The 26,692-nt window shown below is 66.2% G+C and overlaps 16 protein-coding genes across 16 annotated transcripts; 6 read left to right on the plus strand and 10 right to left on the minus strand.

Annotated features, from left to right (window-relative positions):
• Positions 1-619: 619 nt before the first annotated feature.
• MICPUCDRAFT_54662 (uncharacterized protein) lies at positions 620-1,526 on the minus strand (the record flags this gene model as incomplete). The annotated part of the gene is made up of 2 exons (XM_003064755.1): positions 620-976; positions 1,164-1,526. The coding sequence occupies 2 exons, from the start codon at positions 1,524-1,526 to the stop codon at positions 620-622; spliced, it is 720 nt and encodes a 239-aa protein (XP_003064801.1).
• Positions 1,527-1,884: 358 nt separating this feature from the next.
• MICPUCDRAFT_54663 (uncharacterized protein) lies at positions 1,885-2,295 on the minus strand (the record flags this gene model as incomplete). The annotated part of the gene is made up of 1 exon (XM_003064756.1): positions 1,885-2,295. The coding sequence occupies one exon, from the start codon at positions 2,293-2,295 to the stop codon at positions 1,885-1,887; it is 411 nt and encodes a 136-aa protein (XP_003064802.1).
• Positions 2,296-2,367: 72 nt separating this feature from the next.
• On the minus strand, positions 2,368-2,667 carry MICPUCDRAFT_54664 (uncharacterized protein; the record flags this gene model as incomplete). Its single annotated transcript, XM_003064757.1, has 1 exon — positions 2,368-2,667. One exon carries the CDS (start codon positions 2,665-2,667, stop codon positions 2,368-2,370), a length of 300 nt encoding a protein of 99 aa, XP_003064803.1.
• A 535-nt stretch (positions 2,668-3,202) lies between these two features.
• MICPUCDRAFT_23695 (uncharacterized protein) lies at positions 3,203-3,619 on the minus strand (the record flags this gene model as incomplete). Its single annotated transcript, XM_003064758.1, has 1 exon — positions 3,203-3,619. One exon carries the CDS (start codon positions 3,617-3,619, stop codon positions 3,203-3,205), a length of 417 nt encoding a protein of 138 aa, XP_003064804.1.
• Positions 3,620-4,162: 543 nt separating this feature from the next.
• Positions 4,163-4,920, plus strand: MICPUCDRAFT_23752 (uncharacterized protein; the record flags this gene model as incomplete). Its single annotated transcript, XM_003064640.1, has 3 exons — positions 4,163-4,333; positions 4,500-4,653; positions 4,838-4,920. The coding sequence occupies 3 exons, from the start codon at positions 4,163-4,165 to the stop codon at positions 4,918-4,920; spliced, it is 408 nt and encodes a 135-aa protein (XP_003064686.1).
• A 186-nt stretch (positions 4,921-5,106) lies between these two features.
• MICPUCDRAFT_43640 (uncharacterized protein) lies at positions 5,107-6,019 on the minus strand (the record flags this gene model as incomplete). The annotated part of the gene is made up of 2 exons (XM_003064759.1): positions 5,107-5,292; positions 5,480-6,019. 2 exons carry the CDS (start codon positions 6,017-6,019, stop codon positions 5,107-5,109), a joined length of 726 nt encoding a protein of 241 aa, XP_003064805.1.
• A 234-nt stretch (positions 6,020-6,253) lies between these two features.
• On the plus strand, positions 6,254-7,633 carry MICPUCDRAFT_54668 (uncharacterized protein; the record flags this gene model as incomplete). The annotated part of the gene is made up of 3 exons (XM_003064641.1): positions 6,254-6,857; positions 7,030-7,307; positions 7,484-7,633. 3 exons carry the CDS (start codon positions 6,254-6,256, stop codon positions 7,631-7,633), a joined length of 1,032 nt encoding a protein of 343 aa, XP_003064687.1.
• Positions 7,634-10,007: 2,374 nt separating this feature from the next.
• Positions 10,008-11,596, minus strand: MICPUCDRAFT_54670 (uncharacterized protein; the record flags this gene model as incomplete). Its single annotated transcript, XM_003064760.1, has 2 exons — positions 10,008-11,231; positions 11,425-11,596. The coding sequence occupies 2 exons, from the start codon at positions 11,594-11,596 to the stop codon at positions 10,675-10,677; spliced, it is 729 nt and encodes a 242-aa protein (XP_003064806.1). The 3' UTR covers positions 10,008-10,674.
• Positions 11,597-11,731: 135 nt separating this feature from the next.
• On the minus strand, positions 11,732-12,397 carry MICPUCDRAFT_54671 (uncharacterized protein; the record flags this gene model as incomplete). The annotated part of the gene is made up of 1 exon (XM_003064761.1): positions 11,732-12,397. The coding sequence occupies one exon, from the start codon at positions 12,395-12,397 to the stop codon at positions 11,732-11,734; it is 666 nt and encodes a 221-aa protein (XP_003064807.1).
• Positions 12,398-12,586: 189 nt separating this feature from the next.
• MICPUCDRAFT_54672 (uncharacterized protein) lies at positions 12,587-13,302 on the plus strand (the record flags this gene model as incomplete). Its single annotated transcript, XM_003064642.1, has 2 exons — positions 12,587-12,767; positions 12,983-13,302. 2 exons carry the CDS (start codon positions 12,587-12,589, stop codon positions 13,300-13,302), a joined length of 501 nt encoding a protein of 166 aa, XP_003064688.1.
• A 1,114-nt stretch (positions 13,303-14,416) lies between these two features.
• Positions 14,417-19,454, minus strand: MICPUCDRAFT_54673 (uncharacterized protein; the record flags this gene model as incomplete). Its single annotated transcript, XM_003064762.1, has 10 exons — positions 14,417-14,753; positions 14,854-14,928; positions 15,087-15,301; positions 15,550-15,741; positions 15,928-16,268; positions 16,357-16,651; positions 16,817-17,631; positions 17,827-18,094; positions 18,248-18,490; positions 18,666-19,454. 10 exons carry the CDS (start codon positions 19,452-19,454, stop codon positions 14,417-14,419), a joined length of 3,570 nt encoding a protein of 1,189 aa, XP_003064808.1.
• Positions 19,455-19,650: 196 nt separating this feature from the next.
• On the plus strand, positions 19,651-21,380 carry MICPUCDRAFT_54674 (uncharacterized protein; the record flags this gene model as incomplete). Its single annotated transcript, XM_003064643.1, has 2 exons — positions 19,651-20,792; positions 20,897-21,380. 2 exons carry the CDS (start codon positions 19,651-19,653, stop codon positions 21,378-21,380), a joined length of 1,626 nt encoding a protein of 541 aa, XP_003064689.1.
• A 42-nt stretch (positions 21,381-21,422) lies between these two features.
• MICPUCDRAFT_49302 (peptidyl-prolyl cis-trans isomerase) lies at positions 21,423-22,568 on the minus strand (the record flags this gene model as incomplete). Its single annotated transcript, XM_003064763.1, has 2 exons — positions 21,423-21,667; positions 21,852-22,568. The coding sequence occupies 2 exons, from the start codon at positions 22,566-22,568 to the stop codon at positions 21,542-21,544; spliced, it is 843 nt and encodes a 280-aa protein (XP_003064809.1). The 3' UTR covers positions 21,423-21,541.
• Positions 22,569-22,694: 126 nt separating this feature from the next.
• MICPUCDRAFT_23759 (uncharacterized protein) lies at positions 22,695-24,108 on the minus strand (the record flags this gene model as incomplete). Its single annotated transcript, XM_003064764.1, has 4 exons — positions 22,695-22,914; positions 23,097-23,277; positions 23,530-23,686; positions 23,845-24,108. The coding sequence occupies 4 exons, from the start codon at positions 24,106-24,108 to the stop codon at positions 22,695-22,697; spliced, it is 822 nt and encodes a 273-aa protein (XP_003064810.1).
• Positions 24,109-24,873: 765 nt separating this feature from the next.
• On the plus strand, positions 24,874-25,122 carry MICPUCDRAFT_54678 (uncharacterized protein; the record flags this gene model as incomplete). The annotated part of the gene is made up of 1 exon (XM_003064644.1): positions 24,874-25,122. One exon carries the CDS (start codon positions 24,874-24,876, stop codon positions 25,120-25,122), a length of 249 nt encoding a protein of 82 aa, XP_003064690.1.
• A 200-nt stretch (positions 25,123-25,322) lies between these two features.
• On the plus strand, positions 25,323-25,544 carry MICPUCDRAFT_54679 (uncharacterized protein; the record flags this gene model as incomplete). Its single annotated transcript, XM_003064645.1, has 1 exon — positions 25,323-25,544. One exon carries the CDS (start codon positions 25,323-25,325, stop codon positions 25,542-25,544), a length of 222 nt encoding a protein of 73 aa, XP_003064691.1.
• Positions 25,545-26,692: the final 1,148 nt, after the last annotated feature.

Genomic DNA, 26,692 nt, shown 5'->3' on the forward strand with positions numbered 1-26,692 from the left:
GCGGTCGACTCTGAGGATCCCCCCGCGGGGACGGGGACGGGGACGGGGACGGGGACGGGGACGGGGACGGGGACGGGGACGGGGACGGGGACGGGGACGGGGACGGGGACGGGGACGGGGACGAGCGGCGGGGATTCGGATCCGATGAAATCCAAAAACGACGGCGTGTGGCGAGGCGGCGACCCGGTCCCGCCCGTGCACGTGTCCTTGGCGCTCGTGGACGCGGACGGCACGGTCGTGACGCTGTCCATCGCGCGCGGGTTGTTGGAACCGGAGGAGCCGCCCGGGGAGAAGACCGGGGACGAGGGCGACGACGACGACGACGACGGCGGCGGCGGCGGCGACGACGACGGCGGCGGCGACGGCGACGACGGCGGCGGCGGCGGCGCGCCGGGCGGCGGCGGATGGAACGGGAACATCCCTTCCATAGGCCGGGGCGGGCTCTCCGACGACGAGGACGACCTCGAGGAGATGCCGCTCGAGTGACGGCGGCACCGGGAGCGTCGATCGATATCGATGATATCTCCTGTCGGCTATCTAAGGTTATATTCTTTTAGAAAAACGAGTAGACTACGACAACGCGTGATGAACCGCCGCCCTCGTTCGACTCATCATACATCTACGACGACTCCCGCTGCTTCGCGAGGACGAAGACGTTCCCCTGATTCGTCCGCAGCACACGTAACGCCTCCGACGCATGCGTTACCGTCCACGTCCCCGCGCGCCCTTTCGGAAACGGCTTCGCGAAGACGTCCCTTCCGAACACCTCCGCGGTGACGTCCTCGAACGTCACCTTCAACGTCGTCGGCTTCTTCGCGACACCCTCCGCGACCGCGCGCAGCTTTAATCGCGCGGGGCCGAACGTCACGATGTTCGCGTACGTACTCCCCGAGCCAGGCTTCTTAGGGTCCGCGTCTGCGTCGAATATTTGCGTCACCGCGCCGACGAACGGCCCGATCTTCCCGCTGCTGTTGCCCTGAGGGTCGCTCCATACAAACCGATGTCGGGGTGGAGTTGAAAGGCGTCAGTCGGAGTCGAAAGGCGTCGAGGGCGGGGATTGAAAGCGGGGGATGGGCGGAGGGACACGCCGGGAAAAGTCCTCAAGGATCGGCGTCCACCACGCCAACGCGGTCGTATGGGGACCAGTTTGAGATAGAACGCACCTGGCTGTCCGTGTACACGAGATCCCACGCCGTGCCCGCGAGATCGACCGCCGCGGTGTCGCGCGTCGGGTTGAGCGCGTCGATCTCGGCGATGATACGCGCGATGGACGCGCGCTGGGTCTCGTCGCGGTCGACGCCGTTCGCGTCGCCAGCCTCCGCGCGGAGGCGACCCGCGAGCGCCGCGATCTGCGTGGACGCCGTCGCGTCGGACGACGACGACGACGACGCGATCGCGGACGAGCGGCGTCGCGCGCGCGACGACGCCGGCGACGGGCGCCGGCGCGACGACGGCGACGGCGACGATCGCGACGATCGCGACGGCGCGACGGCGGGGAGCGCGAGGGACGCGACGGCGGCGCGCATGACGACGACGACACGGCGCGGCCACCGACTGGACAGTCGCGCTGCGATTTTTTGGATAAAATTAATTTATCAACCCAAAAATGTTGAGAGGAAGACTGGAGGAGCGCCAGAGGCTCTCATGATATGAACTACGCGTACATATTCTATCACACATCACGTATCATGATATCCATATCATAGTCTACTATCGCGTCGTCCGTCCGTCAGGGTGCTCACAGCTCACAGCTCACAGCTCACAGCTTACTGCGCGCCTTGTCGTCGCCGACGCGCCTCACGTCGCCGCGTCGAACGTCCCAGTCGCCGCCCGCGCCTTAGGGTCGTTCCATACGAAGCGATGTCGGGGTGAAGTTCAAAGGCGTCAGAAGCGGAGTTGAAAGGCGTCGAGGACGGGGATTGAAACCGAGGGGTCGGCGGAGAGAGACGACGGCAAAGTCCTTAAGGATCGGCGTTCACCACGCCGACGCGGTCGTATGGGAACCAGTGTGAGATGGGACGCGCCGTGCCCCCCCTCCTCCGCTCCCGGCGCCAACAGCCGCGGCGGCTCCACCGCTGGATCGCATCGGTACTCGATCAGGTCTTCATCGGTCGCGCCGATGTCGCGGAGGTACTCGTCGTCGATCAACTGCGCGCCGTTGACCGCGGCGGGGTGGCCGCGAGGCGCGCACAGGTGCACGACGCAGTCCGCGAGGATGGTCGCCTTCCTCCACCCTGATGAGCGTCGACGGTCGGGGTGGAGTTGAAAGGCGTCAGAATCGGAGTTGAAAGGCATCGCGATGATCGGGCGTTGAAACCGAGGGACCCTGGGCGGAGAGAAATGACCGACCGCCGGGAGAGAAAGTCCTTAAGGATCGGCGTTCACCACGCCGACGCGGTCGTATGGGGACCAGTGTGAGAGATAGAAGAACGCGCCTGACTTTTCTCCGAGTTGAAAGTTTTCCGACGCGAGCGACTCGACGACGGTGGCGGGCCACAGCGCGTTTCCGGTGACGCTCGTCGTCGCGTCGTCGTCGTCGGACGACGCGCCGGCGCCGCCGACGCCCACAGAGTGTCGGACACCGAGTGTCGGAGAATGCTGTGATTCATTCTCCGACGCTTTCATCACTTTATTCTTCTTCTCCGACGCTTTCGCTTTCGCCGCCATCTTCTCTCCCTCCGCGGCGGCGCCCAACGCCACCATCGTCATCCCGCACTGAGGGTCGTTCCATACAAAGCGATGTCGGGGTGGAGTTCAAAGGCGTCAGATGGAGTTGAAAGGCAACGCGGGCGGGGATTGACCGCAAGGGATGGGCGGAGAGTTGCGCCGGGCAAAGTCCTTAAGGATCGGCGTTCACCACGCGATCGCGGCCGTATGGGGACCAGTGTAAGGAAATCGCGCCTTGCTCATGTAGTACGCGGTCTTCCCCGCGTACGCTCTGTACGCGTTGTCGTGGCCGGTAGGAATAGGCGGGCCCATGCAGATCACGCGGCCGTACCCGTTCGCGTACATGTGCGGAAGGCACTCGCGCGTCCTGCGGTTGGATGAAAACGCGCGGCGAGCGGGCGGTCAGTCTTTCTCGGGTCATCGGAGAGGTCGCCGACGCCGAACGATTGGCCGGACGCGCACACGTGGCGTTCTTTCGTTCGTCCACGTGGACGGCGGCGCGTCGGGTCACCGGCGGCGTGACGAGTCAGTCGAGTCAGTCACCGACTACGCACATGATGAACGCCCCGCGCGCGTTGATGCTCTGAATCAGGTCGTACTTCTTCGTCGGCGTCTCCGTGATGGAATGCCACCACAGCGCGGATGCGTTGTTCACCAGAACGTCCACCCTGCCGTACGTCTCTATGGTCTTGGAAACGCACGCGATGCATGCGTTTTCATCCCGTAAGTCCAGGACGACCGGCAGCGCGTCGCCGCCGAGCGCCTTTATCTCGTCCGCGACCGTATAGATCGTCCCCGGCAGCGTCGGCTGCGGCGTCGCGCTCTTCGCGGCGACCACGACCGCGCATCCCGCGCGCGCGAGCGCGAGCGCGCACTCGCGCCCGATGCCTCTGGACGCGCCGGTCACGATCGCGACCTTGCCCCCGAGGTTCGGACGGGGAGGGAGCGGCATCAGTGAGAGGGAAGGAGGCGGAGGGAGGGAGGGAGGGGGGAGGACGGCGGCGGCGAGACGCGCGCGTCGACGTGTGATGATGATGATGATGGGTGGACGACGACGTGGCCGCGAGTCTGGATGCTGGAGTCGGCACCGCGGCGCAGACTGGGCCGGTGGTCGACCGGCCGCTGGCGCGCGAAAAGTCGATTTTTTCGCCCCGGCGCGGATGAGACGCACAAATCTCGCCGCCGCGTCCTCCTCCTCCTCCTCCTCCTCCCTCCTCCCGCCGCGTCGTCATCGTCGCCGCGTCATGGCGTCGTTCCAGGACGCGGAGGACGAGGCGCGAAAGGCGATCGCGGACGGGTTCGAGATGTGCGTTCCCTTCGTCGTCGTTCAAAAAGATCGAATCGAGATCGAGTCGAGTCGAGTCTCATCATATTCATCGCGCGTCGTCGTCCTCCTCCTCCTCCTCCTCCTCCTCCTCCTCCTCCTCCTTCGCCCGTCCCTCCGTCCGACGCCCTCCCCAAACTCCACCCACCCCGCGACGCACGCAGCCGCGCGATGAACATGCGCGACGCGGAGACGGGCGAGATGATGTGGGAGAAGCACGCGTGGCCTTCCGCGTGGCGGAGCGAGGAGGTGGAGGCGCGCATTCCCGCGGACGTCATGAATCGCGCGGCGGTGAGCCGAGAGATGACGTTCTCGTCGGCGGCGGCGATCGACGACTTCAGGGTGAGCGCGCGCCTCCACCGCGTCTTAGGATCGCGAGGTGCCCGCGCGATTCTTAAGGACTCGGATTCGTCCCACTCCTCGCGCGTCGTCCTCCGTCCCCGACGTCCGCTGACGCCCTCTCCCGACCGCGCGACCAAAAAATTCAATCCGTTCCTTCGTTCGACAGTTGCGACAGCGCGTCTACCTCGGCGAGCACTGCATCGAAGAGTGGGACTTCGACTTCGGGTTCGTGATCCCGGGCAGCGTCAACACGTGGCAGACGACGATCGAGAGCGCGGGCGAGGGCGCGATGTTAGACCCGACGCAGATAAGCGGATTAGGTGCGTTCTATACACTGGTCCCCATACGACCGCGTTCGCGTTGTGAACGCCGATCCTTAAGGACTTTGCCCGGCGCATCTCTCCGCCCATCCCTCGCTTTCAATCCCCGCCCTCGACGCCTTTCAACTCCAACTGACGCCTTTGAACTCCACCCCGACATTCGCTCGTATGGAACGGCCCTTAGTGTGCATCGAGACGAGTTTTTTGGACGGCGACGTCGTCTTCAACAAGAGCGTCGTTCGCGTGTATTATGAGCAGTACGACTAGCTCGTGACGACTAGCTCTGACGACTAGCTCGTCTACGGAGGGGGGGTACAGTATTAATTAGTAGGGTTTAGAAGCGGTGGGGTGGTGGTTTTATGTTGGATGGATGGATTCTTTCGTCGTTCGTCGTTACTTAAAGAAGATAAAAACGCTCTACATCGACGCGTTCGGGTACATATTACCTTCGTATCAAATCTCCACGCCCGCTCGGAACGCCTTGCGCAACCCGTCGTCGACGCCGCCGCGAATCTTCCTCAGCTCCGCCGACGCGTCCGCCACCTTCGCGCGCAGCGACAGCGCGTGCTTCGACGGCAGCGACCGGAGCTCGTCGAGGACGAGGTTCGCCTTGCTCTCGTCCCTCGCGTTCGCCGCGCCCTGCGGGTGTGATGGAGGGGGCGTCGTGTGATGAGGGACGGTGGGGGTTCGGTCGGAGGGTCCATCGATGATGGATGATGGATGAGACTACCCCCAGCTCCTTAAGGAACGGCGTTCACCTCGCGCGTGCGGTCGTATGGGGACCAGTCTGAATAATGAACGAAACGAAACCGAACGCGGCGCGCACCAATCGTTTCAGCTCTTTCGCCGCCGCTCGCAGCTTGCTCCTGCCGCGGCTCATCTCCTCCTCCGCGATCGCCGCCGCCTCTCTCGCCTTCGCCAGCTCCCCCGCTCTCCCCTCCGCGGCGTGCGCGAGCGACTCGTACGCGCGCGTCGCTCGGTTGAAGAGGAACTCTTCGCTCTGCAGTCGCCCGAACGTCGCGCGCCACAGCAGCGCGCGCGTCCCCGGAAGCGCCAGCGACGCGACCGCGACCGCGCCTGCCGCGGTCGCGTACGGCGCGCGCGTCACCGCGCTCGTCGCGATCGCGGTGGGGCGCTCGAAGAACCTGGACTCGATTTCTCTCGCGGCGGTCTCCACCGCGTCGAGGCGCGATCGCGCGACCGCGATCTGCGCGCTGGCAACCTCCGTCGCCACCGCGACTCGAGTGGACCCGATCCGAACGATCGAGCTCACGGCGGAGTCCACGACGTTCGACGCGGTGGCCGCGCCGGGGAGCGCGCCCGCGACGGCGTCGAGGACGTCGCGGACCGGGGGGGGGAGCTCCATCGAGGCGCGGGCGCGCGGCGGGCGCGGCGCGCGGCGAGGAAGTGAGCGAAGGGCGGGCTCGACGATGAAACTCGAGCTCGAACAGAACGAAACGACGGCCGCTCGCGCGCTCCTGTTAGCCTGTCGTTGACAGCTTGCACTTCTCGCAGTCCGAGAATCCATCCGCGTCGACGCCGCATTCCCCTCGTCGCGCGCGCCGCGCCGCGCGCTCGCGTCGCACCGCGGCGAGCGACCATGGGGAAGGACCGCGATCGCGCGTCGCGGTTCACGTCGACCGGAGGAGACGGTGCGCGTCCTGTCCTCCCGTCGTTCTCATCACTCCCCGCGTTATTCGCTCTCGTCGACGCCGCCATTCATTTCGTTCGCACGCTCGCTCGCTCGCTCGCTCACCGTCCGTCCGTCCATCGCGCGCCCTCTTCCCTCTCTCCGACAGCAGACGCGGCGGCGAAAGTAGGAGCGAAGAAGCGGAAGCAAAAGTCCGCGCTGTCGCTCGACGCCTTCGCGCGCGCGAAGAAGAGCACGTACGACAAGCGCGTCGTCCTCGAGAAGAGGCGCGCGCTCGCCGCAGCGCGCGTGAACAAATTCCGCAAGGTGCAGAAGCGACTGGGAAGCTCCGTCGACGTCGACGACGCGTTCGACCCCGCCGCGATCGCCGCGCGCTTGGAGCAGACGGACGCCATCGTCGGCGTCGGCGTGGGAGGGGGAGGGAACAGAGTTGGAGGGGGGGGACGCGCGGACGACGGCGCCGGCGGAGGGGAGACGAGAACGAAGAAGAAGAAGAAGAAAAAGAAGGAGGAGGAGGAGGACGAGGTCGCCGCCGCCTCCGCCTCCGACTCAGGTGCGTTCTATACACTGGTCCCCATACGACCGCGTTGGCGTGGTGAACGCCGATCCTTAAGGACTTTGCCCAGCGCATCTCTCCGCCCACCCCTCGCTTTCATTCCCCGCCCTCGACGCCTTTCAACTCCACCTGACGCCTTTGAACTCCACCCCGACATTCGCTTGTATAGAACGCCCCTCATCAGACGACTCGGACGACGCGGAGTTCCGGAACAACGTCGTCGCGAAGGACGGCGACGGCGACGGCGACGACGACGACGACGAAGCGCAGACGGACGCGCGCGGGAACACCCCGGGCGCGAGCCGCCCGCCCGGTTCCAAGGGGTGGAACGCGACGCGAAAGAAGGGCATCCGAGACGCCAAGGCGAGGGAGGACAAGGCGAGAGAGATGACGGAGCTGCGCGCCAAATGGGCGGAGGAAGATAAGGCGCGTTCTGTTACCACACTGGTCCCCATACGACCGCGCTGGCGTGGTAAACGCCGATCCTTAAGGACTTTTAACCCCGGCGTTTCTCTCCGCCCACACCACGGTTTCAATCCCGACACACCTCGACGCCTTTCAACTCCGCTTCTGATGCCTTTCAACTCCACCCCGACGTTCGCTTTGTATGGAACGACCCTAAGGGACGGAAGGCGTTCTTCGAGAAGAGGAATAAGGAGCGCGGGAATTTCCGGAAGAAGAACAGCAGAGGACAGCCGGTGATGAAGCACAGGGTGGATAAGATCTTAGAGACGCTGACGCGCGAGGGGGGGGGCGGCGGCGGGGCGCGGTAGCGGCGGCGGCGGCGGCGTTTGGTTTTCGACCATTTTTGGTTTTTAGGCACACCCCCGAGAAGATCGTTTTTTTTGGCACCCGTCTCTATCGCGTCACTCGCCGCCGCGCGGACGCCACGCGCCGCGCGCCGCGCGCATCGGGGAACCCTACCCTACCTCACGCGCTCGCGTCGCCGCGGAAGACCGCCGGCGACGACGCGCGGAGCGCCCGGGCGACGCGGCGCGCGCGCGCCTCGGACGAACCGATCTCGCGCCCGTCGGTTCGTTCGGTGAACTTTTTTCCGGTCCGGGGGTGCACACATTCGTTCGCTCGATCGAGCGCGCGTCGTCGTCATGGACGCGGCCGTGAGAGGGATCCTCCGCGAGGCGAACGGCGCGCTGACGACGGACCGCGCGGACGTGTACAAGCTGTGGGACTCCGCGCGCGCGCTGGGACGCCATCTGCGAGCGGTCCGCGCGTCCGTGCTCCAGGCGGCGACAGCGTTGGGCATCGAGCTGCCGACGAGAGAAGACGACGACGCGTCGGACGGCGACGGCGACGGCGACGGCGACGCGCGCGGCCGCGCGCGAGCGCGCGCGAACGCGATGCCGCCGCCGCGATTGAGGGAGCGCGGGGGGACCGGGAGCCGGACGGCGACGACGGCGGGCGGCGGCGGGGGCGGGGGGGTGACGTTGCCTCTCGACGGAACCGCGACGACGACGGACGACGGCGGCGGCGACGACGACGACGACGACGGTGAGAAAGAGGTGAACGACATCACGGTCATGGCGCCGCCGCGCGCGACCGCGGGGCACGCCGGGTATCTACGACGCGGGGGCGGGCGCCCGAACGCGAACGCGGCTAGAAACCGAAACAACCGCGGCGGCGGCGGCGCGGTGTCCGTGTCGACCGCGCCGACGAAAGTCTACACGGCGGTCGGGTTGGCGGCGAACGCGCGCGTCGTCGCGCCCAAGCCGCCGCCGCCGCCGAACGCCGCCGCCGCCGCGGGACGTTCGGACGAGGACGCGACGACGACCGCGCCGAGGGCGACGGCGGCGGCGCCGCCGCCGAAGCGTCGGTCCGTCCGGAAGCGATCGTCGGAGAAATTGGAGTCGAACGGCGGGAACGGCGGCGGCGGTCGCAACGCCCGGAAACGCGCGAAGACGACGTCTTCTTCTTCATTGTCGTCGTCCTCAGACGATGACGCGTCCGACTCGGACGGCGCGGTGAGCGAGACGAGCGACGCGGACGCGGACGAGGAGGAGGACACGCCGCGACTGACGCAATCTGAGGAGAGCGAGATAATATCCGACATCTCGCGCCGTCGCATGGCGGACGCGAAGAGGAACCCGGGCGACCGCGCGTGCGCGCTGTGCCGCAAGCCTCTCGCGGGGACACCGCCGGCGCAGATCGAGTGCGAGTTTACCCCCGGCGCGAAGAAAGGGGACATCACGCTCGCGCATTTGGATTGCTTTTTGTACGCTCCGCGATCCTGTCACGACGACGACGTGGTGCTCGAAGACGGCTCCTACATGGCGAAGGGCATATTAAAAGAGAGTGAACGAGCAAAGCGTCTGAAGTGCTACGCGTGTAAGAAGACAGGCGCGTGCACAGGGTGCTACTACCCGCGGTGTCAGTGGTCGTTTCACATACCGTGCGCGCGGAGATTTTCCACGAAGGTTAAAGGCGAGGCGCTCCCGCAAGAGTGCATCTTCATCGAGCAGGACGAGCGCGCGGCGCCGGGGACGCCCGAGGGTGAGAACCGCTTATTCTGCCCGCGGCACCGGCATCACTCGGTGCTCGGCGGCGGCGGCGGTCGGTCGCAGCGACAACCGACCGCGACGCAACCCCCGCGCGCGACGGTGAAGTCGAGCCCGGCGGCGCCGCCGCCGTCCGAGATCCATCGCGAGGACAGAGAAGCGTCGCCGCGGCGGCCGCAGCCGCGACCGCGACCGCAGCAGCATCAGCAGTCGCCGCGGCGTCAGAAGTTTGCGATTCGCAGTTCGCCGTTCGCGTTTCCGGTAAACGACGAAGACGACGAGCTCATGAACACGTCCGAGGAGGAAGAGGAGGACGCGCCGGGACCGCCTCCGCCGCGAAACGACGACGACGACGACGCGATGGAAGAGGAAGACCCAGCGGGGGACATCGCGGCAGAACTCGTCAGAGACGTCGCACGCGCCGCGACGACGGAAGCGGAAGCGACCGAAAGGGAGGACGACGACGACGTCGAGCACGTCGGATCGATTCCGCCGCCGTCGTCGCAACCGCGGGTGGACGGGATTGAATTTTTGACCGACCTCGAGTTTGTCGCGCCGACGCAGCAAGCGCCGCCGACGCCGCCGCCGCCGCAGATGCCGGAGGAGGAGGAGGAGGAGGAGGAGGACGGCGAAGGACCGTTAGAGAAGACTATCAGGCGGATCAGCGCGTCGATGTCTCAGCCGAAGCCGGTGGCGAGAGAGTTGAGTCAAGCCGCGGCGTCGCCGACGCGAGCGCCCGCTAACGCGTCGCCGGTTCAGTCTCAGTCTCCCGCCGCGGCGCCGGTTCAACCGCCGCCGCAGCCGCAGCATCGGTCGTATCACGCCGTTCGAAAGTGCGCGGTGGTCTTGACCCCGTCGAAGCTTCCGGGCGCGGCGGGCGCGACGACGACGACGACGACGGCGGCGGCGACGCCGTTGCGACAGCTGCGCGCGAACCCCCCCGCGTCGCGGACCCTCGACGCTCCCGCGCCGCGCCCGACGAACGCGATGGCGTACGCGGACATAGTGCGAGGGGGAGCGTCGGCGACGGGAGGAGGGGGAGGAGGAGGGAACGAGACGACCGCGGAGACCGCGGCGGCGGCGGCGTGGACGACGGCGGCGCCGATCCAGAGCACGGAGTCGGGGGAGATTCGGTACGAGTACCCAGCCTCGTAGACGCGTCGCGCGCAAAGTACTTCCGAAGTACTTTCGAAAGTACTTTCGTACGAAAGTACGAAAGTACTTTGAAAGTACTACACTCAGAGAAGACTCACGACTACACGTACGCGCACACGACACGCCGCGACAGCGCGACCGACGCGTCACATGAACGACGGGCGCTTCTTCTTGAGCTTATCCCGCAGCGCGCTGAGGTCCACCTTCCCCTCGCGCTCGCCTCCGCCGCCCCCTCCGCCGGCGCCCGCCCTCGCCCTCTCCCTGGCTTCATCCCCCTCCCCCTCTCCCTCCCCCTCGCCGCCGCGCTCGCGCTCGCTCTTGCCCTCGCTCTTACGCTCGTCGCCAGCCTTGTTCGCGGCCGCCATCGCGCGCCCGACCGCCAGCGCCGGGTTCATCATCGGCCCGTGCCCCGTCTCCGACGCGCGCGCGGCGTCCGCGACGCGCGCGATGGCGGCGCCCGCGGCGAAGTGTACCCCCGTCGCGGTGACGTACCCGCCCTCGGGTAGTAACGCGCCGCCGCCGTGCGTTTCTCCCCCCTCCTCCTCCCCACCCTGGTCCACCCTTCGCATCTCGTCCACGCGGCGCTGCACCGCGAGCGTGAGCGCCGCCTTTCGCGCGTCCGGGTCCTGGAGCGTCGCGGCGGCGGCGAGGACTGCGGCGTGCGCGTCCTCGGCGACGGCGCGAAGTTTGTCGCGCGCGGCGTCTGATGATCATGATGCCACGTGGAGGGACGCGAGTGGTCAGCGCGCTTCGAGTGAGTGATGTGATTGGGGCGAATACGATGACGTGTCGGATCGGATACGGATCGTGTGGCCGAGAGACGCGCGCCGAGTCCGAGTCCTTCTTAAGAAACGACGCTCGACGCGCGAGTCGGGTCGTATGGGAAGCAGTCTCACCTCCCGCGGGGAACCGACTCGGGTCGCAGCGCATGCTCATGATCTTCGCCCGCATCGCGACGTCGTTCGACCGCATCGCCGGGTGGTTCTCCCACGTCACCTTCCCGTCCACGTCCACGGGCGCGCCCGGGAGGCCGAGCAGCTTGAGCGGGTCCTGTGAGGGTCGTTCCATCGTTCAAAGCGACGTCGGGGCGGAGTTGAAAGGCGGGTCAGACGGAGTCGAAAGGCGTCATAGGGTCGGGTATTGAAACCGAGGGACCCTGGGCGTAGAGAAACGACGGGAGAGAAAGTCCTTAAGGATCGGCGTTCACCACGCGTGCGCGGTCGTATGGGAACCAGTGTGAATCCGACGCGCCTTCGATCGCGCTCTGAGGAGAATCTCGAGCATCTCTTCCTCCGACGCCCGGTCGACGTTGTTCACCGCCGCCGTCGCCGCTCCCGCCGCGGACGGCGCCGGTCGCTTCGCCGCGGTGCCGCCGCCGATGGCGCCGCCGCCTCTGGCTTTGCTCGCGGCCATCGCCTGTCGGATCGCCTCCGCGGGGTCCACGGGGGCGGCGGCGGACTTTTTGGACTTTTTATTATTGGATCGCCATCCTCCTCCCGCGTCGTCGCCGCCCGCCTTGAACAGCGCGGTCTTGAACGCCTCGACGTGCCTGCTCGGCGGGTGGCGCGATCGCGGTGGACGGCGTAAATAAATAGAGCGCTGAGAAGAGAAGAGAAGAGAGAAGACGGCGGGAGGGTGCGAGCAAAGCCAGGGACGGGCGGGGGGGAGGCTCGGATGGATGATCGGGTGGGCACTTCGACGACGACGCTCCGGATTATTCGCGCACCCGGGATTACTCGTCATGCCGACGCTGTCTAGGAGCGCGTCCAGCCTTCGCTCCGCGCGGCATTCGCTCACGTCGTCGATCCCCTGCGCCATGAACCGCGGGTAGTACTCCTGCAGCTCGAGGCCGCGAAGAAACGACTCCATTGCGACGGCGAGGGACGGACGTCGCGTCCGATGGAATGGCACGAACTGACGAACGAACGCACATCATTTTCGTCGTCGTCGTCAGCCGCCGCTGTCGTTCATTCATTCGATCGGACGCGCGACGCACGCACGCGCCCCAACGCTCTCCCCCACGAGCAAGAGAAAACCACCCAACCCACCCTCGCCGCCATGCCCTCCCGCGTCACTCCGCGGTGGTACCCCAACGCGTGCCTCGCGGACCACGTCACGATCGCATCGCATCTCCCGCGCATCATGGGCGCGTACGTCGGCCCGAACGCCATCGAGGCGGCGACGAACGAGAAGATCATGCTCACGGTGAACGGCGTGAACGACTGCGAGTACTGCACCGGTGCGTCGCGTCGGGTTAGGGTTTAGGGGTGTTGATCCGCCCGGCGTGCGTCGCGCGCGCGGTCGGCGACGGACGCGTCGTCCGTCCGCCGCGACGGCGCGCGAGCGATCGAGCGAAGAATCCATCGATTAATCAAATCAATCCACGCGGTTTCATCCCTAAGACATCAATCAATCAGGACTAATAACCAAGTCATCATTCTCTCTGCGCGACAGGCCTTCACGGCGAGCTCGGACGGATGGCCGGCGCCGAGGACGCCGTCGACGCGAAAGCGCAGGCGTGCGTGACGTACGCGAAGATCTTCGCGCAGCACGACGGCCGCGGCGCCGTCGTCGAAGCCGCCAAGGCGGATCTCGTCGCCGCCGTCGGCGCCGGCGTCGCGGAATCCGCGCAGGCGCGTCCCATACACTGGTCCCCATACGACCGCGTCGGCGTGGTGAACGCCGTTCCTCAAGGACTTTCGCCGTCGTCTCTCTCCGCCCAGGGTCCCTCGCTTTCAATCCCCGACCCTATGACGCCTTTCAACTTCAACTGACGCCTTTGAACTCCACCCCGACATCGTCGCTTCGTACGGAATCCGCGCAGGCGCTCTGCTGGTTCATCCTCTGGGGCTCCGTGTCCGGGCACTGCCTGAACGCGTTCTGGAAAGGCCGCCTAATCTTCGACCCGCAGCCGCACAGCAACCCGATCTTCGAGGTGCTGTTCGCGGCGTACTACACCCCGCTGTACGCGCTCGTGGTGATCACGACGCAGATACTGAAGGTGAGACTGCTTCCCATACGACCCCGTTCGCGTGGTGAACGCCGTTCCTTAAGGCGTTCTTTCTGTCCACCAATCACATGCCCGAGAGACTGACACGTGTCTTATCCCCTCGGCCAATCGCGTCCGTCGTCGCAGGTGTTCCCGGCCAAGGGGAAGAAAGTCGTCAACGCCGCCGTCGGCGCGGTGCTCACCGTCGTCGCGGGCACGTGGATCGGCGCGTTCTCCTCACACTGGTTCCCATACGACCCCGTTCGCGTAGTGAACGCCGTTTCTTAAGGACTTTCTCTCCCGTCGTGTCTCTGCGCCCAGGGTCCCTCGATTTCAACGAACGCCCGCCCTCGACGCCTTTCAACTCCACCCCTGACGCCTATCAACTCCACCCCGACGTCGCCTCACAGTGCCGCTCGGGCTGTTCGGCGCGCTCACGAGGCCGTTGCGAGGCCGCGTGAAGGGCGCGTCCACGACGAGAGACGTCGAGTGCGGCGGTAAGAAGAAGAAGAAGAAGAACTGAAAGGCGTCATCGTGACGCGAGCGCGACGCGTCGGAGGCGGGCGCGGCGCGCGGCGGCGAATGCGGCGGCGGAGGGAAGAGGCGGGAGGGCGCTGACGACGACGAGACTGCGGCGGTTCGAAGCGGAGTGACGGCGACGCGGCGCAAACGAAAGAACGATGCCCGACGCTCGATGAGACGCGAACGAACCGACCGAACACGAACATTGACGCGTTATTACTGTAGGAGGTGGAGGAGGAGAAGGAGGAAAAGAAGAATAATAACGCGCGATGATAGACAGTTAGAAGACAGTAGCTCAGAGCCCGCGGCGGAAGTACGCACAGTAGTGTACGTCCGTAATTTATCATAAATCAACGAATGAATCTACGCATCATTCATCACCTCGAAGCGTTGTACACCTTCGCGACGGCGTCTTCCACCGCCGCGCTCACCTTCTCGACGTCGCACCCCGGGGAAAAACTCAGCCGCACCATCTGCACCCCCCCGATCGCTTGCTTCCCCTTATCCTCCGCCCGTATGGCGCCCTGCGTCGACGTCGCGGGGACGGTGCAATACGCGAGCCCGTTGTCCTGTCCGAACGACACGCACGGCTTGAACAGCTCGGGGGCGTGATTCCCGCCGCAGAGAAAATCGACGAAGGTTTGCGCGAGCGCGGCGCGCTCGCGCGCGTCCGACCCCGGACGCGGAGGAAGGTTGAACGAGAACGTGGACGAGCTGAGGGCCATTCCATACAAAAACAGTTCACCGGTCAGTTGAAAGGGGGAGCGATCAAATTTTGAAACCGGGCGATGGGTGAAAAACATATAGAACGCACCTGAACCCCGCGGCCGCGTCCGCGTCGGACACGAACGCGATCGGCATGTCGCCGGCGTATTTTCGCACCGCGGTTCTGGGCGAAGCGATCGTGGGTGAACGCGTCGGTCAGTCGAACGTCTCACCGGTCAAACGTTGAAAGGGAAGCGCGGGTGAAAAGTGACGACGGGGAAAGTCCTCAAGGAACGGCGTGCACCACGCGAACGGGGTCGTACGGGGAGCAGTCTGTCTCACCGCAACGCGTCGCCCACCGCCCTCGCCGCCTCGTAAGCCCGCGCGCATCTCTCCTCGACGCCGTGCCGCTCGCGACACAGCGCCTCGAGCTGGTCGTCGCCCGCGCGCGTCCCGAAAATCTCCATCGCGCTTCCTATGGCCTCGTGCAGCGGCGTCGCCGCGTCCGCGTCGCCGACGACGAGCGCGCCCGCGGTGACCTTCCCGCGCGAAAAACTCTGAGGGTCGAGGGTCAGTCGTTCAAAGCGACGAACGTCGGGGTGGAGTTCAAAGGCGTCAGAAGCGGAGTTGAAAGGCGTCGAGGTGTGTCATCGGGATTGAAACCGTGGGGTGGGCGGCGAAGAGAAACATACGCCGGGAAGAAAAGAAAGTCCTTAAGGAATGAAGTTCACAACGCGAACGGAGTCGTACGGGAACCAGTGCGTAACGAGATCGAACGCGCCTTGGACAGCGAACAAAACGCCACCGCGATCATCTCCGGCGCGAGCGCCCGCAGCTTCCCCAACACCTCGCTCCCCGGCGCGAACGTCGTGTCCACGAGGACGACGACGCGGTGCCACCGCGCGTCCGGGGCGTACCGCGACGCGTGCTCGTACGCGCGGACCGCGTCCACGAGCGCGGGGAGCGACGGGACTTTCATGTCCGGATTCGTCGGGATCTTAGGGCCATTCCATACGAGCGATTGTCGGGGTGGAGTTGAAAGGCGTCAGAAGCGGAGTTGAAAGGCAATGCGGGCGGGTATTGAAAGCGAGGGGTGGGCGGAGAGAAACGCCGGGAAAAGTCCTTAAGGATCGGCGTTCACCACGCCGACGGGGTCGTATGGGAACCAGTGTATAGAACGCACCTCGACGAAGACCACCGTCCACGCGCCGTCGATCTCTCTCCCTCGCTTCTCTTTCTCTGCGCCCTCCTCCTCCTCCTCGCCGCCCTCGCGCTCGCCGGTCACCGCGAGCGTCTCCTTCGTCCTCGCGAGCGCGTCGAGCGTCGAGGAGAGGTTGGCGACGACGTCCGCGTCGGGGCCCTGGACGTCGAAGGACCACTTCCGGACGCGGCCGCGCGTCCGCTCGCGCAGCAAATCCACGAGCTGAGGGTCGTTCCATACGAGCGATGATATCGGGGTGGAGTTCAAAGGCGTCAGAAGCGGAGTTGAAAGGCGTCGAGGTGTGTCGGGATTGAAACCGAGGGCTGGGCGGAGAGAAACGACGGCAAAAGTCCTTAAGGATCGGCGTTCAACACGCCGACGCGGCCGTATGGGGACCAGTGTGAGGAGAACGCGCCTGCGAAGACCCGCCGTACGCCGTGGACGCCATGACGACGTCGACGCCGCCGTCCTTCGCGAGCGCGCCGAACATCGTCGCGAGCGCGGGGAGGCCCGCGGAGAAGACGTTGGGCAGGTGCTCCGGCGGCGGGAACGCGCGCGCGCGGAAGTCGCCCTCGTCCACGCCGTGCAGCCGTTGCAAGTGCGTCTGCATGCCGTCGATCTCCGACGGCGACGCGCGCGTCAGCGACGTCGAACGCCCCGCCGCGTCCACGAACGGCGGCGGCGGATTCGGCGTCATCGAGCGAAGCTTAGGGTCGAGGGTCCATACGATGCGATGTCGGGGTGGAGTTCAAAGGCGTCAGAAGCGGAGTTGAAAGGCGCCGAGGTGTGTCGGGATTGAAAGCGGGGGACCCTGGGCGGAGAGATGCGCCGGGATTAAAAGTCCTTAAGGATCGGCGTTCACCGCGCGAACGGGGTCGTAGTATGGGGACCAGTGTACAACAGAACGCGCCTTAAAGAGCGCGAGCGCGTGCGTCGCGGGCGTCGCCGCGCGCTTCCGCGCGGTCGCCACCGCCTCCGGAGGGAGCTTGGACTGGTCCAGGACGTGGAGGTCTGAGCCGTCGACGACGCCGGCGACGCCGGCGGCGGCGGCGGCGCGCAGAAACGCCGCGTCGCACGGACCGTCGCCTACGCCTACGCCCGCGCGGACCATCATCACGCAGTCGTCGTCGTCGTCGTCGTCGCGGCACGCGGAGGTCGGGACGCCGCGCTTGACGACGATGGTTCTCCCCGTGAACGCGGACAGCGTCGCGATCTTTTCGTTCCCCCACAGCTTCCCGACGCCGAGGTAAAACGTAACGCGCTTCGCCGGCGTCGACAGCAGCGCGCACGACGCGGGCGCGTCCTCCGAGGCGAACGAAAACACGCGTCGCACGTCGCCGTGCCCCGCGACGCGCGCGAGCTCGAGCTCCAAGAAGACGCTCAGGTTCGACGCGACGCGCAGGTAGTCCTCCGCGACGCCTAACGCCTCGAGCGCGGACGTTGTAACCTCGCTCGCGCCGCTCTCAACGATCCCGCAGACGAGGTCGTTCAACGCGGACGCGAACGCCTCGCGGCCGAGTAAATTTTCGTTCCGAAACGTAGTCCCCAACCACTCGGAGGGCAGCGCGTCCAGCGCGACGTCGATCGCGCGCGCGTGCACGGCGACGCGCATGCGCTCGCGCTCGTGCACGGACGGCCGCACGAAGTCCAGCGAGGTCCCGGTCGCCGTCGGCGTCAGGTTTTTCTCTCTGAGGGTCGAGGGTCCGTGCGAGGCGACGTCGGCGTGGAGTTGAAAGGCGCGTCAGAAGCGGAGTTGAAAGGCGGGCGTCGAGGTGTGTCGGGATTGAAACCATCGAGGGGTGGGCGGAGAGATGCGCCGCCGGGGTTATTAAAAGTCCTTAAGGAATCGCGTTCACCACGCGAACGCGGTCGTATGGGAACCAGTGTAAATACGATGAACGCGCCTGAGCCATTCGGGGTTAAACGTCGTCGCGCGGTAGCGCTCGCCGCCGTCGCACAGTATCGTGACGACCGTCTTCCCGCTCCCGACGCCGAGCTTTCTCGCGAGCTTCACCGCGCCGACGACGTTCAGCGCCGCTGACGGCCCGACGAATATCCCCTCGTTCCGTAGGAGGTAATACGCCATCTCTATCGCCTCTCCGTCCGTGCCTCGGAACGCGCCGTCGACGCGCGCGGAGCGGAAGTTCGCCTTTGAGCCATTCCATACGAAGCGATGTCGGGGTGGAGTTCAAAGGCGTCAGAAGCGGAGTTGAAAGGCGTCGCGGTGTGTCGGGATTGAAAGCGAGGGACCCTGGGCGGAGAGAAACGCCGGATGAGAAAGTCCTTAAGGATCGGCGTTCACCACGCCGACGCGGTCGTATGGGAACCAGTCTAAATATGAACGCGCCGTCTCGCGTCCGATGCCGATGCCGTCGATGAAACAGCCGCCCGCGGAGGCGAACGCGCCCGTCTCGACGAAGCACTTCAGCCCGCTCCCGGTCGGGTCGATGAGGTAGGTTTGAATCGCGTCGCCGCGCTTCTCCTTGAGGTATCGCGTCACGCCGCCGATCGTGCCGCCGGTGCCCGCGGCGCATACGAAGCCGTCCTATACGAGCGAATGTCGGGGTGGAGTTGAAAGGCGTCAGTTGAAGTTGAAAGGCGTCGAGGGCGAGGATTGAAAGCGAGGGGTGGGCGGAGAGAGACGCCGGGAAGAAAAGTCCTTAAGGATCCGCGTTCACCACGCCAACGCGATCGTATGGGAACCAGTGTATAGAACGCACCACGTCGCCGGCGGTTTGCGCCCAAATCTCCGCGCCGGTGCCCTTGTAATGCGCGTCCGCGTTCGCGATGCACTCGAACTGGCACGGCTTCGCCGCGCCCGGGGTCGAAGCCGCGATGGACGCCGCCATCGACATGTACGACCGCGGATCCGTGTACGGCACGCACGGGCACACGGTCACCTCGGCGCCGAGCATGCGAAGGAGGTCTACTTTATCGGGCGAGATGTTTTCCGGAATGCACACGTGCGCTTTGTACCCGCGCGATTTCGCGATCATCGCGAGCGACACGCCCGTGTTCCCGCCCGTGCCCTGGACGATCGTCCCCCCCGGCTTGAGCTCCCCGCTCGCGATCGCGTGATCCACGAGCGCGTGCGCGGCGCGGTCTTTCACTGAGGGTCGTTCGTTGCGTTTGCATTGATTGTCGCGACGTCGGGGTGGACGAGAGCGAGACGAGTTCGGGGGCGCGTCAGATGGAGGATTGGAGTCGCGAGGCGTCGAGGCGCGTCGGGATCGAAAGCAGCGAGGTGTGGGCGGAGAGAGACGACCGCCGGGAACGAAAGTCCTTAAGGAATGAAGTTCACAACGCGAACGCGGTCGTATGGGAACCAGTGTGAACGCGCCTGAGCCGCCCGGGTGGAGATGCTCGCACTTCGCGAGGATTACGCATCCGAGCTCCTCGCTCAGAGACTTGAGCTCCACGATCGGCGTGCCGCGGGGGATGCCGTGGAAGGCGTGGTACGAGGACGACGACTTCCGCGGCGTCTCCCGCGGCGTCCGCGGCGAGACCATCGAAGGCTGCTGCGAAGACCGGCGCGGCGGCGCGGCGCGGAGTGAGTGACGCGTCGCGTGCGATGCGATGCAGGCCTCGAAACTTTTCGCGCGACGACGCGACGATTGTTGTTGTTACCCGCGCGTCATCACACCTCCGGGGCGCGGCGGCCGACACCCCGCCCCGCCCCCGCCCTCGCGCCGCCCGCGCGATACGATGACGCCGACGACGCTCGCCGTCGCCGCCGTCGACGCGCTCGCGCGATTCGCCGCCCTCGCGCTGACGACCGCGCGCGTCGTCCTCGCGGTCGCGGACGCCGTCGCGCATCCCGCGCTCGGGCTCGTCATGACGTTCGCCGCTTCCGTTCTCGTCGCGTCGACGCTCGGGGGGGATCGCGCGCCCCCCTTCGTCCTCGTCCTCCTCCTCGTGTACGCCCTCGGCGGCGGGTGGCGCGCGTGCGCGAGCGCGGAGGAGCTCGCGATGATGCGCGCGCGCGGGCACAGGACGCCGAAAGCGATGCGCGCGGCGACGCGCGCGATCGCGCGCGCGCTGGGCGCGGACGGGGGCATCGGAGACGACGACGCGTTGGACGGCGGCGGCGTCGCCGCGGCGGCGCGATGGGCGGTCAGACGCGCGATGCGATGGCAGCGGATGCGAATAGGAGGCCTCCGCGGCGAAGACGACGACGAGGAGGAGGATGAGGAGGAGGGCGACGGCGACGGCGACGGCGCGGAGGCGGAGGCGCGGAACGATGACTCATCGATCCGATCCTCGCCCGCCGCCGCCGCCGCTGGGACCGACGAGACCGAGCGGTGGCCGACGGTGACGCTCCCGCGACCGGAGGAGTGGCCGCACCGCCCGGTGTTCGTGCGGTTCAACCCGAAGGCGCGGTCGATGCGCGCGATCGGCGGGTGGGCGACGAGGGAGGGGCCGGCGCCGTGGCGCGACGACGACGACGCGTTATGGAAGGATCCGAATCAGAATCCGTCGAATCCGTCGCCGAAACCGCCGTCTCGAGAACGCCTGTGCGCGCCCGTCAACACGGAGACGTCGATGGCGTTCGAGAGCGAGCTGTTCGTAGGGCGCATCGTGTGCCGGTTCAAGGGCGTCGGGTGCCCGGGGAACGAGCGCGCGGTGAAGACGTCGGACGCGTTTTTCAAGCGTCGCCGCGTCACGTTCCAGGTTTTGGTGCAAGGCAAGTTCAAAGAGCCGTGCTTAACGTCGGACATCTTAACCGGCGCGGAGTTCAAGAAGCCGTTCGAGAACCGCCCCCCGGACTTCCTCGTGACCGCCGGGATCGCGTTCTTCGCCGCGCTCACCCCGGGTTTAGAGACGGACGTGCTGTGCGACGAGCCGTGGTGCGTTCTCTACAAACGCATTTCACCCATCGCCCGGTTTCAACATTTGATCGCGTCCTTTTTCAACTGACCGATGAACATTTTTTGTATGGAACGACCCTCAGGTACTGGGCGACGTTGGGGGGCACGGTGACGACGATGGCGGCGCACGAGGCGAGAGACGCGCCGAGCGCGTTGGATGATTCGAAAGAGGACACGGTCCGGTTCGGCGGCGTCCTGGGCGGGGAAAAGAACGGGGCCCGGAAGAACAAGAACGGCGGCGACACCGCGAGGGAGCGCGCGCGGCGGTGTCGAATCTTGGGCGATCCGAAGACGGCGAAGGATTACGTCTACAACGCGACGGACGTGTACACGTTCGATTACATGCAGAGCGTCATCCTCTTCGACGAGTACGCGTTGGACCTGTGGGGTATCGCGCGGCTGCCTCTGGAGCGGCACGTCAACGGGCAGCCGTTGGGAATCATGGCGAAGCACAGGGACGGGCGGTACGTGTACTCGTTCGAGATCATGCACGAGTGCTTGCTCGCGAAGAACGACCAAGCCCCGCCGGGGTGGAGAGTAGAGAGTAGAGAGGCGGCGGCGAGTTAATCGAGTATGTACGGAAGTACTTTCCGTACCTTGGGCTTGTGTAGCGTTATTAGAGTCGGCGCCGTTTTATTTATAAGAATCGATCATCTCCGTAGATGACAACTTATCCTAACTGATGAAGTAATAACCGAAGCGTTCTCTCGCCGGCGCCCGCGTCACCCTCATCGTCTCCTCCCCCACGCGTCCATCCCCCCCATGACGTTGTACACCTCCTTGAACCCTCTCGACGCGAACTCCTTCCCCGCGTGCGCGCTCCTCACGCCAGCCTTGCACAGCATGTACGTCGGCTTCGGGCCGTTCCATTCGAGCGAATGTCGGGGTGGAGTTGAAAGGCGTCAGATGGAGTTGAAAGGCATCGAGGACGGGGATTGAAACCGTGGTGTGGGCGGAGAGATGCGCCGGGAAAAGTCCTTAAGGATCGGCGTTCACCACGCGGACGCGGTCGTATGGGAACCAGTGTATAGAACGCACCTTAGACTTGTCCACGCCGGCCAATTTCTCGTCCCACTCCGCCTCGGTCATCTGCATCACCTTCGACAGCGGCATGAGCGTGAACGCGTCGATGCGCGTCGCGCGCCACTCGTCCTCCTCCCTGACGTCGACGAGGTTGACGCCGTCCAGGTCGCCGACCTCGAGCACCTCCGCGAGATCCTCCACGCTCACGTTGACCACCGCCGCGGGCGCCTCTCTCTGATCCAGCACCTGCACGACGTGCACGCCGAACGTCGTCTTCGCGCGCGTCACGCCCCCGATAGGCGTCGCGAACGCGGCGTCCTCGAACGGCTTCACCGTCTGCCCGCGGCCGATCCAGCCGATGAGCCCGCCGTTCGCTTTCCCCGAAGGGCACTTGGAGTACTCCGCGGCGAGCGTCGCGAGGTCGTCCGCGCCGGCGACGACGCGCTCGTAGAGCTCGTCGAGCTGCGCCTCGTCGGAGGCGTCCATGAGGATGTGCGCGATCTTGATCTGGCCCTCGTGCGGGGGCGCGGAGGACGAGGAGGAGGAGGAGGAGGAGGAGGCGAACGTGCGCGTCACCCACGGCGAGACGCGACGATGACGTTGACGACGACGCGGAATCATCGCGGGGATCGCGGACGACGACGCGCGGGAGGCGGTCGTCGCGGAGGAGGAGAACGTCGCGCCGACCGCGCGCGCGACGACGCGCGGGGTAGAAGACCGCAGGAGCATCATCGCGCGAGCGGGAGACGACGCGCGCACGACGACGAGAGGCGACGAGGGTTATGACGACGACGCGACCGACGATGACAGTCTATGATACATTCGAGCTCTTCGCTTCGGATGAGAAAAAACCTAAACTTACGCGTCGATGAGGTTCACCCAGTTCCGAATGATGTGCAGCCCGTTCTCCGTGATGATGCTCTCCGGGTGAAACTGCACGCCCTGGATCTTCGGATACTTCCTGTGCTTCACCGCCATGATCGTCTGATCCTTCGTCCACGCCGTGACCTCTAACTCGTCCTCCGGAAAGCCCTCCCGGGAGATCACGAGCGAGTGATACCGCGCCGCCTCGAACGGGCTGGGTCGTTCCATCGTACGAAGCGACGTCGGGGTGGAGTTGAAAGGCGTCAGTGGTGGAGTTGAAAGGTGTCGAGGTGTGTCATCGGGATTGAAAGCGAGGGACCCTGGGCGGAGAGAAACGCCGGGAACAAAAGTCCTTGAGGAACGGCGTTCACCGCGCCGACGCGGTCGTATGGGGACCGGCGCGAGATGGGGACGCGCCTCGGCAGCCCGTGCAGCAGCTGCCCCTCCTCCTCCGTGTGCCACACCGGGGAGCTCTTCCCGTGCATGAGCCCGCACGGCGCGCGGACGACGGTCCCGCCGAACACCTGTCCGATGCACTGATGCCCCATGCACACGCCGAAGACGCCAAACTCGGGGCCTGCGATCGATTGGTTTTGGTTTTGGTTTTGGTTTTGGTTTTGGTTTTGGTTTTGGTTTTGGTTTTCGTCAGTCGGGGGCGGACGCGCGCACACGTGTCAGCGACGGGGCGTTCTCATTGGTGGGACGCGCGCACACGTGTCAAAACGTGCGGCGGCGGGCGCAGCCAGCCCAGCGCGCCATCTTAAGGAACGACGCGCGACGAGCGAACCGGGTCGTATGTATGGGAAACAGTCTGAGCTCGTCTTCGCACCTAATTTTTCGCACGCCTCGAGCGAGATGCCGCTGTCCTCGGGCCGTCCCGGCCCCGGGGACACCATCACGCCCTTGGGGTTCATCGCCGCGATCTCCGCGACGGTCTTCTCGTCGTTCTTGTACACGACGTGCTCGCACCCGAGGTCGCCGAGGTACTGCGGCGAGGAGGAGATGGGATGGGGAGGGGCGACGGGGGGGTGAGCCGCGTTCGTTCGTTCGTTCGTTCGTTCGATCGATCGGATAAAGGAGGACGGACGGACGGGGATCGCGATTCGCGCGCGCGAGCCCGTCGCGACGACGCGCGCGCGCGCACCTGCGACAGGTTGTACGTGAAGCTGTCGTAGTTATCTATGATCACGACCGGGCGGTCGTCGCCCTTCGACGCCGCGGCGAGGACGACGACGCCGACGCGGCGCGCGACGCCGCGACGACGACGACGCGCCGCGTCCGACGAGCGACGGCGGCGTCCGAGACCGAGCCCGCCCGTCGTCGTCGTCGCCGCCGTGGACCGCGCGGCGAGGCCGCGCGCGGGCGACGCCTTGGCGATCGTCGTCGTCGTCGTCGCGGCGACGCTCATCGTGAGCATCGCGCGTCGCGTGCCTCGGCGCGGCGAGATGCTCTGCCGCCGAGCGGCGAGAGCGGCGACCCTTCCGACGGAAGCGGAAGCTCGCGATGAGCGCGGATGGCGCGTGTCGGTCATCACTCGGTCATCAGTCGTTCTCTCGGCACGCGCACGCGCGCTTGCTTTGAAAATCAAAACTTGGCACCCTCCCTCTTCTCCCCATCGTCCGTCGCGCGGCGACGCCGCGCTCCTCGACGGTCGACATGCGCGCGCTGGCGTATTCGGACTCCGACTCCGAGGACGTCTCCGACGACGACGTCTCGGACGCGGAGGACGCGGGCCTCCGCGCCGCGGTCCGCGACGCCGCGGCGAGAGGATCTGAGCGATGTGATGAAGCGCGACGGAGAAGAAACGAAGAAGATGCGGAAAACGACGCGCGCGCGCCGCCGCCTCCTCCTCCTCCTCCGCCGCCGTCGTCGATCGCGCCCTCCCCCGCGCCCTCCTCGGTCGTTCAGATCGACGACGACGAGCGCGACGTCCTGTGCGGCGACGCGAACGACGCGGACGACCGGATCCCGCGACTCGTGAAGGGCGTCAACCACGGCTCCATAGGCGCGTTCTATACACTGGTTCCCATACGACCGCGTTGGCGTGGTGGACGTCGATCCTTAAGGACTTTTCCCGGCGCGTCTCTCCGCCCACACCTCGCTTTCAATCCCCGCCCTCGGCGCCTTTCAACTCCAACTGACGCCTTTCAACTCCACCCCGACGTTCGCTCGTATGGAACGACCCTTAGGCCCCGAGCTCGCGAAGCTGCGAGCCGCGCAGGGCGAGCACATGGAGTACTACACGCTCGAGCACTACGACCGCCTGTACGGGCGGCGCCGGCCGTGGGGGCGCGACGACAAGGGCGGCAAGGTGTGGTGCAAGGACGTGCACGAGCCGGGATGCACGGAGTGCACGTCGTGCCACTTTTGTCGACAGAAGACCACGGATGTCAAGACGCGTTGCGTGTGCGGCGAGTGGTAAGGATCACTCAAATTACACCGTCCCACCTCTTAACTACCGCTTCGGGCTCCCCACGTCTTATATCGCTCGCGTTATGACTTGACAAACTACTCGGGCGCGTGCGCGTCTGATTGTTTTTTCGTGCGGGCGTCTCTAACGAACGGCGGCGGCAGCCCCCCGGCGGGCGCGGCCGCGGCGCGTGGTGCGGCTGGTGCCTCGAGATGCGCATGGGCGAGAACATCGTCGAGGCGCGGGAGGACCCGGAGTGGCGCTGCCCGGTGTGCCGCGACATCTGCAACTGCTCCGGCGCCAACTGTCTGCGCGCCAAGAGAAACTTGTTCCCGACGCAACAGCTCACGCACGAGGCGCTCTCGTTCGGGTGGCAGGCGAGGCGCAGACTGGTCCCCATACGTTCCCGTTCGCGTTGTGCTCTTCGTTTCTGAAGAAGAACTTTCTCTTTCGGCGTTCGTGTCTCTCCGCCCACCACCCCCGCGGTTTCGATCCCGACGCGCCGCGACGCCTTATGACTCCGCTTCTGACGCCTTTCGACTCCAAACCCCGACGTTCGCTTGTATGGACAATTACCCCGACGCGTTCCCGCCGATCGATCGATCGATCGTCTCTACGCCTGAGCAGTCCGTCGCGCACTACCTCATCACGACGCGGCTCGTCTCCGGCGAGGACGCGCCGCCGATCATGAACCTGCCGCTCGCGCAGCGCGAGCAGTTCCAGCGAAGACGCGCGCGCGTCGGGGTGGGGGTGGGAGTGGCGGGCGGCGCGAAGGGCGCCGCCGCGGCGAACGCCGCGTCGAAAAAGAGACGGGAGGCGCGTTCTGTACACTGGTCCCCATACGACCGCGTTCGCGTGGTGAACGCCGATCCTTAAGGACTCTCTCTCCCGGCGGTTCTCTCCGCCCACCCCTCGCTTTCAATCCCGACACACCTCGATGCCTTTCAACTCCAACTGACGCCTTTCGACTCCGCCTTTGAACTCCGCCTTTGAACTCCGAAAAAGGACGCGTCGAGGAGAGACCGCGCGGCGGCGTTGCGCGCGCGCGTGCAGCGGAGGCTGCGCGCGGCGCTGTCGTCGTCGACGACGCTGAGCGGCGGCGGCGGCGCGAGCGGCGCGAGCGGGGTATCGGACGGCGCGGCGGCGACGGAGGCTTCCGCCGCCGGCGCGGAAACCGCCGTCGCCGCGCGCGGCGACGACGACGACGACAGCGGCAGCAGCGGAAGCGACCTGGACTCGACCGACGGGGAGGACGAGGGCGACGAGGGCGACGAGGGCGACGAGGAGGAGGCGGCGGCGGCGGCGCGCGAGCGCGATCACCTCGAGAACGAACCGTTCGAGGCGCCGCCGCGGCCACTCGCGGGCGAAGACGTCGACGCGGCGGCGGCGGCGGCGCCGCCGCCGCGCCCCGTTCGCTCACGTTCGCCGTCGAGGTCGCCGCTTCGCGAGCGCGTCGCGCCGCCGCAGACGCAGACGCAGACGCGATCGCCGCGGCGTCCGTCGTTCGGCGCCGCCGAGAGGGACGACGACGAGGCGCGGGACGTCGTCGAGAGGGAAGGCGCCGGATACCGCGGCGGCGGTG

This window comes from Micromonas pusilla (assembly GCF_000151265.4).
Source record: "Micromonas pusilla CCMP1545 genomic scaffold MICPUCscaffold_18, whole genome shotgun sequence".
NCBI classification, from domain to species: Eukaryota; Viridiplantae; Chlorophyta; class Mamiellophyceae; order Mamiellales; family Mamiellaceae; genus Micromonas; species Micromonas pusilla.